Raw genomic sequence first — 20,515 nt, 5'->3', positions numbered from 1 at the left:
AACTCATTTTTTTCTAAAAAGTTGTGCCTACGTGGAGAACCAGGTGGGAACCAGGTGGTTATAGTGGAGAGCGGGTTAGTCCTTAAAAAAATGTACTTTTTTATTATTTTTAGGCATACTTCAACTGATTGAGTTAAGCAACTATTACAATGTTAAATGCAGGTCTTAGGTCATCATCAAAGTTAAACAACATGTAATAAATTTGTTTAGAGCAAGTTTAATAATGTATTTTTTCTATTGTTTATATCGGTTATTGATATACAAGACACGGGAAAATCCCATTTTCTCTTCAAGCAACTATTTTAATTAGAAAGAAAGGTAACTATATTTTTATAGTAAAAAAAATGGAGCACTAAGGTTCCTACATCTGTGGCAAGCATACTAAGGCATGTGAGTTATGGTGTTCATCTTTATCTCACTCCAGTATTTGTTTTCCTCTCACAAGTTGAGCGCTTTTGGGACTGGCGAGCATATCTTCCTTTTTCATAACTTCCTAAAAGAATTAAGAAAACAATTATTTAACTTGACCAAACTTACTCTGTCTATTTGAAATATCTCTTCTTCATTTGATACGGATTTGTTCTCACACGAATATCAGCCAATTAAATTATTATACAAATATATTTTCACGTTAGTTTACATAAGCGTTTCGACACATCATGTTGGATTGTTGATTGCGAATACGACCATAAGCACCCCCTTCATATTCTAATTGTGTCTGCGCGCAAAACAAATCTTAAATGAAATTATTCTAATAGGGTTGCTTATAAAAGTGCTTGTGTTCAATTCTTTTTTTTTTATGAAAAATGTTAACCAACACTTTTAAATGCATTTTAACATAATTTTCAATTAAAAAAATATATGTATTGACTCCTTAAGGAGTATCTTAAGAGTACTGGTTATTAAGACACTATTATATTTTTATTTTTTCCCCCCCTAAACACTCGAGGCTCAACAAATTCCGGCTGTAAAATCGAAGGACCAGTCAACTTGAAATGCTTCTTTAACCTAATTCAAGTCATTTTGACATCACCCTGCGTATCAAGAGGCATATGATGTGTATATATACATATATGTAAGAATCGTCTTATGTATAAAGCAATATAATGCGAGAGATGCGCCCCGTCAACCGCATGGAGAAGCACACTAAGGAAGAAAAGTATAATTTTAAGAGCATCGATTGAACGCGCACCTCTTTACTGTTATTATTCATACACGGTACTTTTACACTCAAATAAAAGGAAAATTGTGATCTAGTCACTAGATATATGTCATTTAGGTGTATGAGACTTAACTTTACTCATGCTGTTTTATCTTCACCTGCGTCCTCTATGTTATCAATTACTTCTTCAGTATTATTATACTGTTCCATGAAAGATTTTTCCTCATCACCATCAGCTGGAGCTGCATGCTCCTGTTCGGTTTTGCTAGCTTGTGACGGCGCATCAGCCGACCCTGTGGCATTAGCCACATTTTGTTGCTTATCCATCATCCCAGACAAGGCTAAACTGGGAGACCATTCAAGAACATCATCAATGATGTTAGATACCCTCTTCTGGTACCTGCAGAAAAACGAAAGTAACACACCATAATGGCTAGAAAGAACAACTGCTGCAAGTAGTTTTCCCCTCATGGGTTCATAGATCGCCAACCAGAAATGAATTTAAGCTGAGATGGAACATGGTTATTCTCTGCAAAAGTGTGAAAGGATCAAATTCATCCATAATGTTTAGGACTTACCTAGCTCTGGCAGCTTCATCGGGTGCATGATGCCTCAGCAATAATATCACCAGCACAGCTACCACAGCATAGAAAAGCCTTGTTGTCCACTTAGGCTTTTCCTCTTCATCTTTCTTAGGCCAAAATCTGAATAGCTCTCGCAGGGTTGCTTCCTCAGCAAGGATGTTAGGGAAAAACCAGATTCGCTTTCCAAGGATAATATATAAAGCGCCAAATATTGCACCTCTTACTACAATATTAAAAAAAATTCATGAGGCGCAAGGAACCACTGAAGTAGAATGTGATGCAACTAGCAAGCATATTTCACACGATCAATCACTCTTATCACAAAGTTCTGCCAGATGCCCAAAATGTTAAAAACTATCTGATTCCTTGAGCATTTTAAAACTATTACAAAATATACATTCTAGAAGTCAACGAGTTACAATGTGCAAGCTTGGTTCAGCTTATTTTAAAGAAATAATTGTTTATTTTTGCAACTTTTTGAGAGAGCTTTTGAAGAAGAAAAGAAAAAGATTATCACTCCCAAACATGCTACAAGGTATAATAATCCAAAATAGTTGTAAATTGGGCTAACTTCCTGCTAATATATATATATGGAAGTTAATAGGTGAAAATTTTTAAAAGTTAGAACAAAGGAAATACAAGTAAAAAATTTGAAAGGGCCTTTTCCTTTTTGATAGAGGAATAGCTAATAGGACTATAGGAGATCAGCAAAGATATTGTCGATAACTAAACAATTCAAGTGGGATTGCAAGCAGTATACTTGTATCAGGTTTGAATGTACCCAAAAGCAAACATAATAAACACATGCTAGCAGATTCCATATTGTAATTCACAGATCTCAACCACCAGCTTTCAAGCAATATAGTTCATGAAGGCATATATTTTTCCGTATAGGGTGAGAGTTATTTGATAATAAAAAATTCAATACAGCAGTGGTATCTATTTCCATACACATCTCCATTATTATTGAAAATTGACTGACTCATCCTCTGTTAGGATCCATTTGAAAATATGAGATTCTAATACAGGATTTAAAAGGCCTTGAGTTTTCCTAGTATAGTGGCTACCTTTTGTGTTGTGATTCTCCCAAGGTTTATATGAGTTGGTATAAGTGTTATGACTAAAGCACATGAGGAAAGTCAAACCCAAGCTAATTCATTGGGTGAAGAGGTTCTCAAAGTTTAAAATACATTGAGCAGCTTATTCTCTATATGTGAGAGTCAATATTATCATCCCTTTAAGAGTCAACATCCAGGTTGACTTTCACTCTAGTGGCACTGACTCGATGATTGTCCTTGCTCTTTTGGCAACTCCACTCACTAATATTCGGCATGTTGTACTTTAATCCAACCTATATACAGTCCTTTTTGTACTCAACGAGAGCACCAACTGTTATGACTTAAGCAAATGAGAAGAGCAAATCCAAAAGACTAGTCCATCGGGTTACAAAAACCCAAGGTTTAAGTACTGCATTGAACATTTTATTCTACTCAATGCGGGACTCATAACATCTTCTATTAGTCTAGCATTCAGAAACAAAAAATTAATTTTTCTCTTTCTTCCTTCATGACTATTTATATTTAGGAGAAAAATCCAACCTCACTTACATTTGCCATTATTTTTACACCCCAACAATTTTGAAAACTAGCATAAAACCCTTGAAAGCTACAGCTACCTACCACAAAAACTTACAGTTTACACAAACATCCCATGGGTTTTCATGATTTTTCACAAACCTCTCCAGTTCAGGGAAGACTTGGGACATACCGGAATACTCTAGGGAAGTTATGAAGATTAAGGAATCTTTTATTATAATGCTATTATATTCTTTCACACACATGAATAATTTAACCATTCTATGGTTCAAACTAAGCCTTCAGATTTTTCTTCCTCATCCAAAGGCAAAACATCTGAAATTATGGTCAACAGAGATTGACTTCCAATCTCCTAATTGAAAGCTTTTATTCTCCTCTGTTCATAATTACATAGTTATCAGTACATGAATCAAGAATGTGATTGTGCACATGATCTAACGCTAACAACATATAATGGAATGGCTTGCATCATGAATTCATGATAATTAGAAATAGTCCAAACAGGTAATTTGAAATATGAGAAGAAAATAGTCAAAAGCAATCAAATATTACAGAAAAGAAAAACTCACTCAAAAGCAAAGAGAGAATGAGAAAAAGGATCCCGGCACATGAGTAAAGTATTAACAGCTTGCAGCGATGAGGGTACACAGGAAATAAGCAAATAGCCAACGTTAACACAGGCCAGAAAAATGAGAGGAGTGTCTGCCACAGTGGATGACGTTTGACAAACGTCCATGCAAAAAAGGCATCATTTTCAGAAAATACTTGTTCCTGCCAAAGACAATCAAATTTTGTTAGATTCAAAAGAAAGAAATCTAATCATTTAACCTGAAGCATGGAATATGCATTTAAACTACATGAATAGCTTACAATGCTCATATGTATCTTTCCTAAAGTTTTAAAAAGCTATTATCTTTACTCTTTTTCAAGATTAAAAACATCCTTGATTGCAAAAATACACAAGGTAAAATATAATTGTTTCAGTATACCAAATAATTCATCGTAGGATTAATTAGAATTCAAAAAACAGACACCCATTAAACATACCTATACTAGATATAACTGAAAAGAATAGATGACCACACCCCAAAAAATGAAAAAAAACAAATGGCCAACAAATTGGTTGATTGAATCATCAGCATCGTTATTTATCAATCTCAGATAATACCACGTAGCAGCTTACCCCAAAACTGCAACAGCGGTGTAGTGTATAATGGGAAGGCCACTATTGTTATATTTGTTATACAATTTATATAATTTATAATGCGCAAAATTTTATTTAAAAACTATTAAAAATTCATGATATCTTCATAATCAACAATTAAAAGTCAAATGAACACTGGAATGTGGCCAGAAACAAAATGCATCCAACACCAGAAGAAAAGGTTGCAGTTGCTGGAAAAGGATTGGAATCTCTGGAAATCTGTCAGAGAAGATCTACGATGACAGTGGGTGGGAGTCTTTCTGAATTCAAAAAGAGTGGGTGTTTCCAAACAGAGGGTAGGAAACTAGTAAAAGCTTAACTTTTACTTAAGATCTGAAAAGGGGATAAAATATCATTTTTAGCCAATTGTAATTTTCTCTTAAAATCCTTCAATCAATTTATCTCAGTTCCAATTCTCATCCCTGACAGCATAACTGCAGAAATAAGGCGGGAATCCCCCACCCATTAGCAAGAAAAGAAAATAAGGATTTGATTAACAGTTTGTGAGGATAAGGAGATAAACATCAAACAGGTCAGCATGGTAATGCCAGAATAATTATGAAATATTGACAAATCCCCATGCAAGCACATCATGTTAAACCCTTGGATATAACCATTGCAACTCAATAATTGAAAGACTCAAACCAAAAAATAAAAAGCACTCACAGGGAAAATTTCCAAATGTGCAGGCCAGGTAGACAACTTTTTCTTCCCGGGACGAACTGTTTTTACAACACGATCACACCGCACTAAAAGACTTTTTGCAAGTAGAATGTTGGCAATCTCCTCTGTTTCTAAACTCCTATCTGATTCTAGGACATCCTTGAGCTCTGGATGGTTTTTCAAGAAGTTCCCGAAATCCTTCCCTCGAAAATACTCGACACGCGTCTCCTGCAGCACAGCCCACCTGGAAACCAAATCCTTATGGTCTCTCACCTTCTCAGCAAATACCTGGAACACATCTTTCTTGGCAGCTTGTTTCTGAGAACAAATCAATCCCAAAAAACAGTCACAAAATAACACAAACAACACTTTCTCGTCAAATTAAAATGGTGCAAAAAAAAAAACAAAACCAAAATTAAAAAAACACAGCATAAATCAACATGACCAGCAAAACAACATAGAAAATCACGGATTGACATGAACTCTTGATCAACAAATCTAAAAACAAACACAGACGAGATCATATGCCAACAATAAAGACCACACTACTGTTTCGAGTTACCCTACCTTGAACAATTACAATCACATCAAGAATCTTATCTTGAAAGGCAAAATGCCATGCAAAAATTGAGCTGAAAAAAATCAGATAAAATAGGTTTTGGCATAATTCATTTAAGATATGCTTATAGCTGCGAGGTAGCGAAGTTCCAATCAGTACATTACTGAAACCCAAGCCCGAAATGATAATTGAAATAGAAAAATTGAAGAGATATATAGAAAATGGAGTAGAAAACGCGTTGAGTAGAGAATGAGAATGAGGAGAAAAGTGTAGAGAGAATGAAGAAATGGGAAATGGAAAACCCTAACCCTAAACCTAACCCTAACCTTAGACCTGGGAGGGGCATCAGAGGAGGGATCGGGTGCGGAGGAGCGTCGCACCCTCTTCTTGTCAGCTGCGGCTCCTGAAGTCTTCTTCATTCTCTCTATCTCTCTGTGTCTCTCTCTGTTACCCTATGGCCTATGTTCTCTCTCCTTCTTCTCTTTCTCTAACATTTTAATAACAACTCAACTGAATCTTAAGATTCAAGTTCAAAAAACCAATGTTACAATTTATTTATTGTTTTTTTAACGTGTATTTATAGATATGTATTAACAAATTAAAAAATATTAACATTATTTTATTGAATATCATTAATATATTCAATTTTATAATTTTTTATTAAAGACAATCAAAATTAGGTTAAAATATAACACTTAGTCTATATTAAAAAACTTATTTTGTTTATTTATTTAATATGTCTAAAAATATATTATAAAAATATTTTTTATTAAATATAATATTTAATGCTATTAATATTTAAATTATTTAATATTTTATAATTTTTAATAAAAACATTTTTAATGTTTTTATGTAACCTTACATATACATAAATAAAATTATTTATTTATATGTGTTAAGTAATGGATACAAAATTCAAATAAAAAAATAATTAGAAACCATGATAAAATATAGCAAAAGTCACAGAAAAATAAAAGATATTTATTAATAAAAATAGTTTAAATTTTTTAACCAATATACTTGCATTAGCATTTAACCTTGTTTAATTTTTACCAAAAAAAAAAACAAATTTGTTATTATCAATATTTAACCTAACAAATTTTTTTTATAGTCTTGTCAACGTTAAATTTTAAGCGTATAAAATAACTAATTTTTATTACAAAAATAAAATTATTTGTTATATTTTTACATATTTTACATAATAATACTTACTTTTCTTTTTTCAAGTTAATAGAACTTTAATTATTAGTTATATATATATAAATGAATTTATTAAAAACGACAAAATTCACTAAATAATCTTTATGCTTAAAAAAGAAAATAATTTTTAACTGTCGACTAAAAAAATACTTTTGATAATTTTATTTTATATATATATATATATTCTTACTTCAAATTTTGTAAATTTGTCATAAACTTGTTGCCTTTCCTTGTTAGAAGGAATGTAAGCTTTCATTGTTAATAAGTAGATGCAATGAAAAAAATTAAAAATGTAAGGCTCCATAAATTTACATATAACGTTGTAAAAGAATATTCGTGTGAATATCCTAGTTCTAAATTCTTAGATATATCTAATACCAAAGTAAAAATATATTGTATTTTTATTTTCTTCTTTGTATATTTGTTTTTTTATTTTATTTTTAAATTTTAAAAATATTTAATTTTAGTCTCTTTTATTGATATATTTTTTAAAAAATGTGACATGTAATACAAAAATGTGAACAATGATTAAAATTATTATTTTTTAAAACACAAAAATGAAGAAATATTTTATAAAGACTAAAATTAAAATGTATTTTATATTGTGACGAAAATGCCCTTGATATTCCTATGTATAAGCCCATGCTACCAAACACTAATATTGAAAAATATCAAAGGTCATTATCATGATGGCACTAAAGACATAACATTATCTTCAATTCCTTTGCTTGAGCTGTGTTTTGGGCATTTGGGTGTGTGAACAGTGAAGAGAGAGTTCATTCCCATATTCAAATGTTCTTCTCTATGAACCTTCTTTGCTTCTACAAGCAGCCACCAACACTGTTTGCACCACTTTCTACTCAATTAATACCCATTAATGAAGGCATTTTCAAGGACAAGAGGTTGATCACAAATCCTTCATCTTTTGGCACAGTTCATGCAGTGAAGGAAGATTCACAATCACAGCAATATGAGATAGACCCAGAAAAGGCCAGAGAAGCACTCAAAAAACTTGATGAGCAAATTCAGTCTCAATCCACCAAACAAATCTCTTCTCCAAAAGTCAGGGGTACTCTCTTTCTTTCATCACTTTTTCTTCTAGATCAGTATTAATCAATATTTTAAGGACACCAATGAATACCAATTATATATATATATATATATACACACATTGAAATGCGTTTTCTGTATTATTTTAATATCATTTTTTCGAAAAATTTAACCAGTTAGTACTGCTATACTAGTTGCATTTTTCTTTTCATTCTCAACTCATAATTATAATTACTAATATAATTTGTTTCCATTCTTAACATTTAGGTTACATTTTTTTAACCTTTGTCTATTATTTACTCCTGGGCTTACATATTTTCAGTGTATGTTGATAGTTCGTTTGAAAAATACTATAAACGACTCATTAATATGTATTTTTTCTAAATTTCTTGACCATAAATAAAATATGGTTGATTTAATAAATGTCATGATAAATATCATCAAACACATGGTTATCTAACAGAAATTGTTTAGTTTTATTTGATTAATAACATATTTAATAATAAATATTTCATTGATTACTGAGATGCATGTTTTCATGGAACCCTTTGCAGATTCGGACGTGAAGCTTACTGAAGAACAAGTAAGTGGTACTGATGGGAAGCTAGAAATTTCAGATTCGTTTCTTCTAAGTCTAACTACTGGTCTCGTCCTCTTTACTATATTTTATAATATACTATTTTATACTGTAATTAAGCCATCCATTGATGGTGCATGACTTTACATAGAACTACATGGGGAAAGCATAAACTTCATAGCATAAGAACTATGCTATATACATGTAATAGAAAATATTTGGACTATATTATCAGTTTTCTCACTACTTACTCTCATATTCTGAATTTGATGTCACTTTGAAAGAAACTACCTTCATTTGTAAATTTAATTTTGGAGTGAAGGAGGAAGGAACAAAGACTTGTGGGAGATTAATTTTTCTGCGTGGAAGTTTTTTAAAATAATGAAAAAGGATTTAAAATTTGTAGATATCTTTTATTTCTTTTATATATATATATATTGACTTTCTTAAAATTTTAAATTTTTTTAACATTCAAACAATAAAAAAATTACCAAACACTTGAATCAATTAGCAAAAAGTTATTTCAATTCAATATGTATCTTAAATTTTAATCTCATTTAGTGTAATTATGTTTAGTATTTAAAGATAATTTTGTTATTCATAATAATTTTCAGTAGTTAAAAAGAAATAATTAAACTCATTTTTTTAATTTTTTTCATTTATTATCTCACCTCTTAAATATTTTTTTTAAATATTCTTTTAAAATTTTAAATAAAATTTAAATATATCTTTAGTCTAAAGTTATATAAAATTAATTTTAAATCTTTAAATATGATTAAAATGTGTGTATAGATTAATTTTTATTTGAAAGTACATGAATTAATTTTCTAATTTTAAATAAAAAAAATCTTAATAGACTACCACGTTAGATGGTAGCAATTTATTTTTGCCTTTTCTCAACATCGATTTAATGTACTCTGCAAACGAACACTAATCTTATAAATTCCCTACGCTACAACATTGTTACACCCCACGTTCGAAGCGAAGCCTCAAATTGAACTTTCCCATCTAATTATTGTCATATAAGTGAGCTTATACGACCATTTTTTAAGAAAATAATATAAAGTTTTTTCAACTCAATCTTTAAAAGCTAATTAATTTAGAAATTGACTGGTTGAACTGAAAATCGGTTAAATAATCTCCATTCTAATTTTTTATTTGTTCAATAATTAATCAAATTATTAAAATTAATTGCAATGATATTTTTTTATTAAAGTGTATATATATATAACACTAAAAAATATATATATTTTTATTTTTGAAACAGACTATACTTTTATTTAAATCATGACACATTAATATGTATGATTTTTTCCTATTTTAATTTTTGGATAAAAATTGTAAAATTAAAAATACTAACAACAAAAGGATTAAATATTACAGAAAATAGAAATTTCGCTCCAATCGCACGGCAGTGAAGGACCCAAAAGGAAAAAAAATGGAGAATGTACACTGGGAGGGTAACGAAAATATGAATTATGATTATTTTAAGACTTAATTAAGTAATTAATTTTAAAAAATATATTATTTTAGTTTTTATAAAAATTTATTCAATTTTAATTTTTATATTTAAAAAATACGTGATAAAATGAATAAATTTTTCATAAAATTTGAAATTAACAATTATAATATTTTTAGTCACTAAATCCTTATTCTAGTAATATCGATACTCATTTAGTACTTTTTTTTTTATCTTTAATAATATTACTTACCGTATCTGTTAATTCAATTTCTCTTGGTAAAACGAAGCACTTAAAAATAAACGTTTTCCTCTGGAATATAAGTTTTGGTTTTGAGTCTCAGTAAGAAGATTGCTCTAAAATTTAGTAGGTAAAATCATAGTCATCTCTCTATTCCAATTCCGCCATCCTCGGTTACTACTGTTAACAACAATCACAGTTCGTGAATCTTTCAACTCAAGCCTGAGGTCAGATTCTTTGCTTCCAACATGGACGAACAAATCCCATTTAAGAATCTCCATAGCAGAGAGTATTCGGGTCACAAGAAGAAGGTACCCTATTCCTCTCTCTTTCTCATTCATGGTAAACACGTTTAAAGTTTGAAACTTTTCGTGCTTGTTGTGCTTGAATGGTTCAGTTTATGGGAAAAACAAGTCATTTCTCAATGTTTCTGTATGAATTTTGAAATGGTTATTTTTGTTTCCTTTCCTGAAGGTGCATTCTGTGGCCTGGAATTGCATTGGCACAAAACTTGCTTCTGGTTCTGTGGATCAAACCGCTCGAATCTGGCATATTGAGCCACACGGGCATGTAAGCTTACTTCTAATTGGTTTCACTTTGTCTAAATTTTCTATTAATGATGTATCTCGTGATAAATCTCAGAATAATAGCTTAGGGACTGTTTGGTTTTAAAAAAATTGTTTTCATTTTTACTTTTAATTACAAAGTTGGCACTTTATTTTCATTCTGTTTTCAAATTTAATTATTTTGTGGTTTGAAATTTAATTATTCTGTTTTGTGTGTGTTGGCGGGGGGTGTTCTTATTATAGGGTAAGGTCAAAGATATTGAATTGAAGGGTCATACTGATAGTGTTGATCAGCTATGCTGGGACCCCAAACATGCTGATCTGATTGCAACTGCATCCGGCGACAAGACTGTTCGATTGTGGGATGCTCGTAGTAAGTGATCATTCAGTTGTAGAATTTTAGTTTTTTATATCAGAAGCAAATAGAATTACTATGGACTTCTGTATTTTGGGAGACTTGTAATGCATTTTATAGCTATAAGATAATTTTTTTTTGGGCCATAGGGGGTTTGAAAAAAGAGTTGCCCATATTTGATTTGTGCAGGTGGAAAATGCTCTCAACAGGCAGAACTTAGTGGGGAGAATATCAACATCACCTACAAACCTGATGGGACTCATGTAGCTGTAGGTAATAGGGTATGTGTCGCAATCCCTTTCATTTTGTTTAAGCTCTGAAGTGAGGATATGGTGACTGGATATGTCAATATCAACTATATCTATTTATGTTTGTATTGTTTCTTGTTCTGGAATGGAATCATTAGCTTTCTAGTTAATAAATAGATTAATCTTGATGTTTTCTTACTGTTTTTCAGCACATGAAATTATACCTTGTTGTTTTTGTTTTTCATAGGATGATGAATTAACAATACTGGATGTTCGGAAGTTTAAGCCAATTCATAGGCGCAAGTTCAATTATGAGGTATTACCCAGTTTATACTTCATTCTTGCTGTCTAGTCTGTTTGACGGTTTGTTGAAGCTTATTTTGAGATTAAGAAATAATACTGAACCTTGAAAATTTTCAGTGATTTGTCTTTATTCCATATTCTCATTTGATATAAATTGTGAATGTGCAGTGCCTTTGCCAAATTAATTGGTAAAATACATATGTCTGTTTTTCTTCTCTTTTAAACAACTCAGCTATGTTCAGGATTGGAGTCGACAGAACTAAATTCCCTAGTATCAAACCATCAGAATTAACCATGACTTTGCCTACTTTTGCTTTGTTTGACTTCCATATTGGTCAAATTTGAGTGACTTGTAAGTTGTAACTGCCATGTCTTCAAACCCAATGTGTTTGTTAAAAATATAAAAAACTGTTGTTTATTATACTTACCACCATGCCATTGCAAGTTTTAAGGATTCACCTAAAATGGAGAAGAGTATTACTATGGACTACTGCATAATACCCCAATTGTCAAAGACTTAAAGTATTGTCTCATTTGGTTGCACGAGTTCTTTGACATTGTCACCATAATGCTTTTGCTTCCTAACACTCACTCTCACTTCCTGAACTGCCTGTGTTTTCTGGTTCGTAGTTTTTGTTTTCTTCTCTTTTGGCATTCATCTCACCTGAAGTTACAATTCCTTCAGCATCATTAATTATTATATTGTTCTGGAGTTCACTGTTTTGCACAACTGCACTAAACTTATGCCTGATTTTTGGGGTTTCATACTTGTCCATGTATTACATAGTTTCAATACTTAAAACTGTAAAGCCTTGCAGTTTAGCACAATCGGAGGCATTGGTTTAGCTCTATTGAGAAGAATTAATTGTTATATACTAATAACTCCTTTTTCTAACTAGGTCAATGAGATTGCTTGGAATATGACGGGTGAAAAGTTCTTTCTAACAACAGGAAATGGTGAGGTCATTGTTTGACTGGGTACTTTCTATAATATGAATATCATATAAATACATTTTGTTTTGCTGGGCTCGCATAAAGTATCCTATATTTTGTTGCACGCTTACACACTTAGGGACTGTGGAAGTACTGTCTTACCCATCTCTTCAACCTCACGATACTCTCATGGCTCATACCGCTGGTTGTTATTGTATTGCAATTGACCCAATAGGAAGGTATTTTTCCAATTTTTCGTTATTTTTGGTATTGATAATTGGACTTGATGCAAATGCACAACCATATATTTGGTCTAAATAGAATCTATTAATGTATTTGAACATAACAAATAGATATTGTCATGTTGAGGCAGATATTTTGCTGTTGGAAGTGCTGATTCCCTTGTCAGCCTTTGGGATATCTCAGAGATGCTCTGTGTGCGTACCTTCACAAAGCTGGAGTGAGTTTTCCTTGGCTTTCATGTTTGTGTATTCAGCTTTTGTTGTTCAGGTTCAATCGATTGTGTTTCTTGTGACAAATGTGCAATGCTATGTTTCTCAGATGGCCTGTCCGGACAATTAGCTTCAATTATACTGGCGATCTTATTGCTTCTGCAAGTGAAGACTTGTTCATTGATATTGTAAGTTATTCACGACATTTTCAATAATTCCTTTATTTTTTTTCATTTTATAGCACATTCTTTGGCAAACTTGGTAATGTCATTTTGAAAAACTTGGTTTCATTCATCTATCAATCTAATTTGCATTAAAAGTTTGCTACTTTATGAAACAGTCAAATGTTCAATCTGGAAGAACAGTGCATCAAATTCCTTGTAGGGCTGCTATGAACAGTGTTGAGTGGAATCCCAAGTACAATTTGCTTGCATATGCTGGTGATGACAAAAATAAGTATCAGGCTGATGAAGGTAATAACTTTTTGGGTACCTGCATATGGATACACAAATATCATATGAGGCTGCAGTTAACTTGTGTGCATTTTGTTTGCAGGTGTTTTTCGAATATTTGGTTTTGAAAGTGCTTAGTATTTGGCAGAGGCATCATTTACTAGCATTTGAGAATGCAAACAAAGGGAAAAGAGGATACTTCTTGTTTGTTGACAGAATTAGTACTGGTTGTAATGCCGGACTGAGAGCCTAATGGAGGTTGATTTGTAATTTGAATTAGATGATTTAGATTAATCTTGCTACTTTTTGTTTGCCCTTAGAACGAGACATTCACAGATATGAATAGGATGAAAAGGATTTTTTTAATAGTAATTTTATGGAAAAATGAAAATCATTCAACAGTTGCTGCTTATTGCAATGCTTTGGTTTTTAGCAATATTTCTGCTCCTTCTTTTACAGGGCTGAAGCTAAATTAATTATTAAGGGCCCACAAACTGGCATTCGTTTTATTTCCAAACCATGTAAACTATATAAAATTCTGTAGTGAGAGGGAAGAAGCTTTATTGTTTGGATTTCCAAATTATGCTTTCATATATCTTATTATATGGAATTGGTGTAGTGATTAGTGATTAGGTTGATCGCAATGTAAAAAATTCCTGTAGAATTTACATATTTTATTATATGTGTAAGGACATCGAGTATTGTAGAGTGGCACTTGATTGCCATTCATTTTTACTCTTTAGTCTTCTTTCGTAGTTCGCATTGATTATATCAATCCTAAGGAGTCTTGTTTTTTATTTAAACAATTCTATGGAAAATCGGTTACTTAAAGGAATGAATAAAGGATTCGTATTTTTCTTAAACAATTCCATGGAAAATGGATTTATGCGTCACATTTATGCAACGACTTCTATATGAGATATGAAAAAGGACAAATTATATTCACACATTCTAAAGTTTAATAAAAAAATTTTCTCATACAGATATTTCTTTGTTTAGGGGACTCTTAAGATATGATGCAGAATTCAAGTACTGTATAATCTCGCAAAAAGGGATTCATTATTTTTTATTCTGCTTCACCCTTAATTGTTATTTGTAGTAAAGTAATATCCAGTGAGAATACCATTTCTCTTAGATATGAAAAAAGGACAAGAAATTCACACATTCTAAAGTTTAATAAAATTTTATCTCAGAATTTTTTTAAAAAATTTATAAAAATTTAAGTTTATCTAATAATTTGCATGTAATAATATGTGTGCATATCCTTCTTGATTACATAAATTACTCCTTACTTTCTATTCAGTTATATTAAAGAGGGTATATTACATTCACGATCCATGGATGTTTTAATAATATGTGTGCATATCATGGCATTCTATTCTTGATTACATAAATTACTCCTTATTTTTTATTCAGTTATATTAAAGAGGGTATATTACATTCACGATCCATGGATGTTTTAATAATATGTGTGCATATCATGGCATTCTATTCTTGATTACATAAATTACTCCTTATTTTTTATTCAGTTATATTAAAGAGGGTATATTACATTCACGATCCAAGAATGTTTTAATAATATTACATTCTTGATTAAAAACTTTTCTTAATTTATGTAAAAAAAACCATAACATGGCATACTATTCTAACAAATTATTCCTAAATTTTTTATCCAGTTAGGAAATATAATTTTCCCCAAAAATGTTTTAGTGACGAGAATATGAATTAGAAATATCATTGATTGGTTTAACATTGGCTATATTTTCTTGGTAAGAGAATAAATATCTTAATGACACTTCTATAACCAAGTAGATCGTTCTGCTGCTTTGTGATACAAGTTCCAAAAATGAATTGTATCCTTTTATTCCGCAAGATATTCCAACAAATAGCATCATACAAAGAATCAAAATTGGAGCAGCACGTTGTTTGCATTCTAGATAGAGTTCCCAAAATTGTAGATAATATCAAAACAGCACACAAGAGGTGTTGCTTCACTTCAAAATAGAATTACGCTCTTGAAGGATCTCTCCAGTCACAATAACGTACTTTGAGACCCTCCCCATCAACTAACTCAGCAAATCAGCAACACAATCATCAAAGGAAACCTTCTCAATTGGGACCTGAAACCTTGTATCAAAAATCATCATCATGTGTCTCCTGTCTCTCATATATGGTCCAGTAGTATAGCATATATGCTCCAGCCCCTCCTTGTAAAACTTGAAGCTTGCATTGAAATCTGAGGGCTTTTTTGGTAGCACATCTCTTATTAACGTTATGATTCAAAAGGGTTGCATAATCTATCGGACCAAAAATGCTTCATTCCCCAGCAGAGGCTAAAAAATTGCAAGAGAAACCATAAAAACAAAACTCATTCAGGCAACAAATTATGAGTGAGAATTTCCAAATTACAAGAGAAACACTTTTATAATTTTCAATAAATTTTAATCAAAATAAAAAGTATATTAGAGTGTGCTGTGAGTATTTCTTGACACCAGTAACATAACATAAATAAAAAAAGTTGAGAAACTTTACCACACGTCCCTCAGCAACATCCATCCAAATGCATGCTCCATCATCCATCATCACAAGCCACAAAGAACAAACTTGGAAGCAGGAAAGGCCAAACCTGTAAAGCAAACAAGACAAATGGTGAGTAAGTTCTTAGAACACCAAGTGAGTGGCTTCCACTTGATCTCAACACTTGAACTCTTCATCCTCTTTCCACTCTGAGGCTCCTTAGACAAATCAAAGCTTGCCCCTTTCATCCTCAACTCCTGTATGCACCTAGCCAAAGCCCTTCCATCATTCCTCTCCCTTTGCAACTGCCCCCACACCTTCCAATACCTATGCACCTTCATTTGAACCAAGAACACAAACACAAAGGAAGTGCAAAGGGACACCATGGAAGGAACCCACCACTTCTTACAAACACTTTGGTCGTGGTGTTGGTCACTATTAGTATTATCCCATGAAGTGAACAAGAGAATAAAGAAGAACCCATGAAAGATGAAGAAGAATGAGGACAATTGAAAGAGTTCAGCTTTGATTGAATCCATTCTGGTCTCTTTGTGGGCAATGCGTTTTGCAAAGAGATCTTCTTCTCTTTGCCATAGCTTGAGGAGCAAAAGGTGACCAGGGCTTTCTGAGATCTCAGTTAAAGGGTGGTCCTCTATGGCCTCAATCATGTTGTTGGTCATTGAACACAAGAGATTCTTGTGGTGATTTTGATGATGATGCTCTTGATCTACAGGGATTTCTACTATGTGGGTGTCTTTTGATGCTCCCATTGTTGTTGTCTTTGTTCACTATAACTAAGAACGAATAGTACTAAAACAATGAACAATGATTGTTGAAAAATGAATTGAACAAAGAAGAATGTGTGATTGCACAGTGAGAGAAGATTGAGAATTTGTTGTTACAGATAGCAGAGAGAGAAAGAGGAACGTCAATGAGAGAGAGAGAAAGACATTTGTAACGTTATATACCATTCTGATTCTCAACGGATACATTTAAGGTTCCAACGGTAACATTGCTCTGTACTCTCTCTCTCTCCTAATCTTAACGGACACTTCTTTAGATTCATTTTCACATCATGTCATGGAAAATTAGGAGTTGCCAATAATAATTTTCAATTTACCGAAAGGGAATTTTTTATATATAACATTAACATTAAACACAATTAAATATTTTGAATTATTAGATACTGTAAGTATTTAATGACTTCTGCCTTAGATGTGGATTTAAGAATAACATTTTTTTTCATAAACATTTTTTATTAATTTCTTTTCTTATCTTATATTCGTATACACATGATAAAAAATCTAAGGAAATTAGAAACTTGAAAATAAAATTAGTTTGGAGAATAATCTTGATAAGGATAATCCTGAACAATTTAATAATAATTTTTTTTTCTTTTAAAGTTAACTAATGCAAAAATTCACAAAAGCAAAAAATTACAAAATGAAAGATTTGATTTTCTTGTTAATGTATATATTTAATAAATAAAAAATATTTTAATAATTTAAAAAAACGCTTACATGAAATCCAAGATAAACATCAAGATAATAAACACTTATAATTTAAACTAAATTCAAGGTAACGCTGAAATATACAATTAAATTTTAGTTTATACAATTTGCTTACTTTTTTATTAAATTATTTTATTTTAATATATTATTTTATTTAAAATTCAAGGTAACATTCCATGATCACTAACTTCTGGTTATGGATAGTTTCCAAGAATTAAAGATGGTAATCAATTCTTATTATTTTTAAGTTGCTTTTTTTATAAATTTTAATAATTATAAATTAGATTTATAAACAATAAGATTATTTTAATATAATTAATTATAAGTATATAAAATATTAAATGTTGATTTAACTCAATTTTATATAAGTATATAAAATAATAGATAGATAGATTATTTTTATAGAGATAAAAAAAAACTATGAAAGCCTCTATTGAACCTTACAAAAAGAGTTTATTTAAAAATTGATAAAAATGATTAAATAAAGATAATAGCAAAAATGCATGTCACTAAATCAAAATCACGCAATTATAAAAATAAAACTACTAATTTTATTTTATTTTTATCTTTGGTTAGCTTTTTAAACATGAGAAGAAAACTACTTCAATTAAGCCAACGAAAATTCCAACTTTTTATTTACCATTATTATTGTTATATTTCATTCTTGCTTACTTGTCTAGTCCCATTTTTTTATTATTTCCTTAATTCTATTTTTGTCACTTCAAGTATTCATATATTTTTAACTAAAAAAGACCCAATCCTTAGTCCATTTTGACGTCGCCCACTAAACTTGAAGAAGCAGAAAGAACAACTTAAACCCAACTAAAACAGTGGTTTTTTTTTATTTTTGGTCAACAAAATAGAGGATTCTACCCTCTTTGAAAGCATGGACTATTTAGTTGGGCCTTTTTCTTTTTACACTAGTTTTTGAGAAATCAATTTTTGGGTGACAAAACAATTTGGAAGTGATTATTTTTGCAAATTTATTTTTTTGAAAAAGTTGTGTGATTGGTTAAAATTGTGGCTCCAAAGCACGAAGGTAAGGAGGCTTTGCAGAAAGCTAGCTCTGTTTTGGGTTGGGTTGTGATTTTATGATATTTTTATTTGTTTATGGACTGTGTATTTGATATGACAAAAAAAAGGGCTAAGGTTTGAGTATTTATATTTTTAAAATAGACTCAGCCTTAGACTCATACTTGTACTTTTTCACTTAAATGAAGGAAATTTCTTTCAAAATTTATTAAATTAGTATAACTTTATATATATATATATATATATATATATATATATATATTATATAGGGTATGTTTAAAATACAGTTTAATTAAATGCTTATTTAATAAACTTTTGTTGCATGAAGACTTGTACTAAAAATTTAATTATATATTTTTTAGAAATAATTTAAAATAAGCAAAAAATTTCTTTTACAATTTATAAGGTATTTTAATTATTTTTTCATAATTTATCGAATAACCCTAAATTATATTCATAAGTATGACTTGCCCTTGTTTTTTTTCACATAAGTAAATTTGTTGCAATTTTAGACTATTGAAAGATACTCTGAAATTTTTACAAATTATTTAAATTTTTTAAGTAACTATATATATCCATATTTAAATTTATTTAATGAGCAATTTTACTTTCATCATAAATAGTTCTATGAATATTTATTACGTTTGAATTCAATTTATATTTCTAGTGAAGACTCGTACTCGGTTAGGTGACTTTTTTTTTAAAATAACAATAATAAAATTAAGATATGAATAATTTTTCTATTTTTGTAAAATTTTAATTTTAATCTCTCAAAATATTTTTAATGTGACTAATTAAGAAATTGTCGTATGTCACTAAGTCATGTTAAAATGTTAATTTAAAAAAAAGAACTAAAATAAAAAATAATAAAGAAAAAAAATGACAGGAAAATGTAATATAATGAAGAATATATTTAAGCATAAAATGGAAGCAACATGAAATAGCTGAAACAACAGACAAGAATGACATGAAAATGTTTGAAAAGTATAAATGGTACAGAATCAATGAGATGAAGATGCTCCCACCTTTTTGCCCAATCTTCAGAATTGACACTAATTTTCACGTCGTTTTTCAATCTTTCTTAAACGAATATCCCCTCTCCTTTCCTCAATTATTATTATCCAAATTATTCTTCTCCACTCAATTCTTCAGCTACAAACTATCTTCTTCCTCTGTCTCTCATCACTCTTAGTTATTCAATTTTATATCATAAAAACTTTGATAAATTGTGTATTCATTTTCTAAAAGACTCTGATTTTTGTCAAATAAAACCCACTTAAAACTCACTAAATAATTAAAAATAAGAAAATAAAAAATAGTTTGATAGGTAAGTAGATTAATAAATATTTATATTTTATTTTTAATTAAAAATTATGTTTAACTTGTCGTTAAGTTGCATTTCAGTAGATTAAAACGAGACACGTTAAGTGACTAATGGATGTAGAATCTTCATCCCAACTTTTCATTTTTAATGAGTTATGCGAGTGAGTCCATTGATTCAACCTACTTTTATTCCCCTAATTAGTAAACAGTAATGATAACATAAACAAAATGTTCTTAAATTATTCTCATTTATAAATAAACTTTATAATTCATTTTTATCTTTTTTACTTTTTATCATGTCATATTATTTACCATTACACATTTTATAATTAAAAAAAAAAACTATGAGATTTATAAACTATATTTTTTAATAAGATCCTAGTGAAATGTTTGGAACATCTTCATAGTTTGTCAAAGAAAGCTAATCTTGTGGGTGATGGGTATATGTTTTTTGAAGCAAAGCATTTGGATTAATTATCATTGATCCATCCAAAAGTTTTATTAAACAAAAACTTGGCCATCAACTATG

The 20,515-nt window shown here is 30.3% G+C and overlaps 5 protein-coding genes across 6 annotated transcripts in view; 3 read left to right on the top strand and 2 right to left on the bottom strand.

The window, feature by feature from the left end:
• Positions 1 to 1,007: 1,007 nt before the first annotated feature.
• LOC113849511 lies at positions 1,008 to 6,237 on the bottom strand. Its single transcript, XM_027479462.1, has 5 exons — positions 6,094 to 6,237; positions 5,212 to 5,526; positions 3,911 to 4,112; positions 1,741 to 1,969; positions 1,008 to 1,562 (listed from the first exon to the last, which is right to left on the bottom strand). Exons 1-5 carry the CDS (start codon positions 6,184 to 6,186, stop codon positions 1,301 to 1,303), a joined length of 1,101 nt encoding a protein of 366 aa, XP_027335263.1. The 5' UTR covers positions 6,187 to 6,237; the 3' UTR covers positions 1,008 to 1,300.
• LOC113849510 (proteasome activator subunit 4) overlaps positions 6,222 to 20,515 on the top strand; it is a 41,240-nt gene continuing 26,946 nt past the window's right edge. Inside the window, exon 1 of the mRNA XM_027479461.1 lies at positions 6,222 to 6,255. Coding sequence (XP_027335262.1) covers positions 6,222 to 6,255 — 34 coding nt within the window. The remainder of the gene's footprint in view (positions 6,256 to 20,515) is intronic.
• On the top strand, positions 7,682 to 8,753 carry LOC113849514. The gene is made up of 2 exons (XM_027479466.1): positions 7,682 to 8,036; positions 8,572 to 8,753. The coding sequence occupies exons 1-2, from the start codon at positions 7,760 to 7,762 to the stop codon at positions 8,733 to 8,735; spliced, it is 441 nt and encodes a 146-aa protein (XP_027335267.1). The 5' UTR covers positions 7,682 to 7,759; the 3' UTR covers positions 8,736 to 8,753.
• On the top strand, positions 10,419 to 14,019 carry LOC113849512 (THO complex subunit 3). Of its 2 annotated transcripts, none has more exons than XM_027479463.1 (11): positions 10,419 to 10,605; positions 10,769 to 10,864; positions 11,104 to 11,233; positions 11,405 to 11,496; positions 11,711 to 11,779; positions 12,666 to 12,723; positions 12,839 to 12,938; positions 13,073 to 13,159; positions 13,261 to 13,339; positions 13,492 to 13,624; positions 13,707 to 14,019. In XM_027479463.1, exons 1-11 carry the CDS (start codon positions 10,543 to 10,545, stop codon positions 13,739 to 13,741), a joined length of 942 nt encoding a protein of 313 aa, XP_027335264.1. In that variant the 5' UTR covers positions 10,419 to 10,542; the 3' UTR covers positions 13,742 to 14,019. The 2 variants fall into 2 exon arrangements, with proteins under 2 accessions (XP_027335264.1, XP_027335265.1); XM_027479464.1 differs by having other exon boundaries at positions 10,603 to 10,636; positions 13,707 to 13,998.
• LOC113849513 lies at positions 15,805 to 16,890 on the bottom strand. Its single transcript, XM_027479465.1, has 2 exons — positions 16,136 to 16,890; positions 15,805 to 15,936 (listed from the first exon to the last, which is right to left on the bottom strand). The coding sequence occupies exon 1, from the start codon at positions 16,888 to 16,890 to the stop codon at positions 16,186 to 16,188; it is 705 nt and encodes a 234-aa protein (XP_027335266.1). The 3' UTR covers positions 15,805 to 15,936; positions 16,136 to 16,185.

The sequence above is a fragment of the Abrus precatorius genome, unplaced genomic scaffold (assembly GCF_003935025.1).
Source record: "Abrus precatorius isolate BTA unplaced genomic scaffold, Abrus_2018 Scaffold9, whole genome shotgun sequence".
NCBI lineage: Eukaryota > Viridiplantae > Streptophyta > Magnoliopsida > Fabales > Fabaceae > Abrus > Abrus precatorius.
The sequence above is the reverse complement of the archived record's forward strand: the minus strand, read 5'-3'. Positions and strand labels throughout refer to the sequence as shown.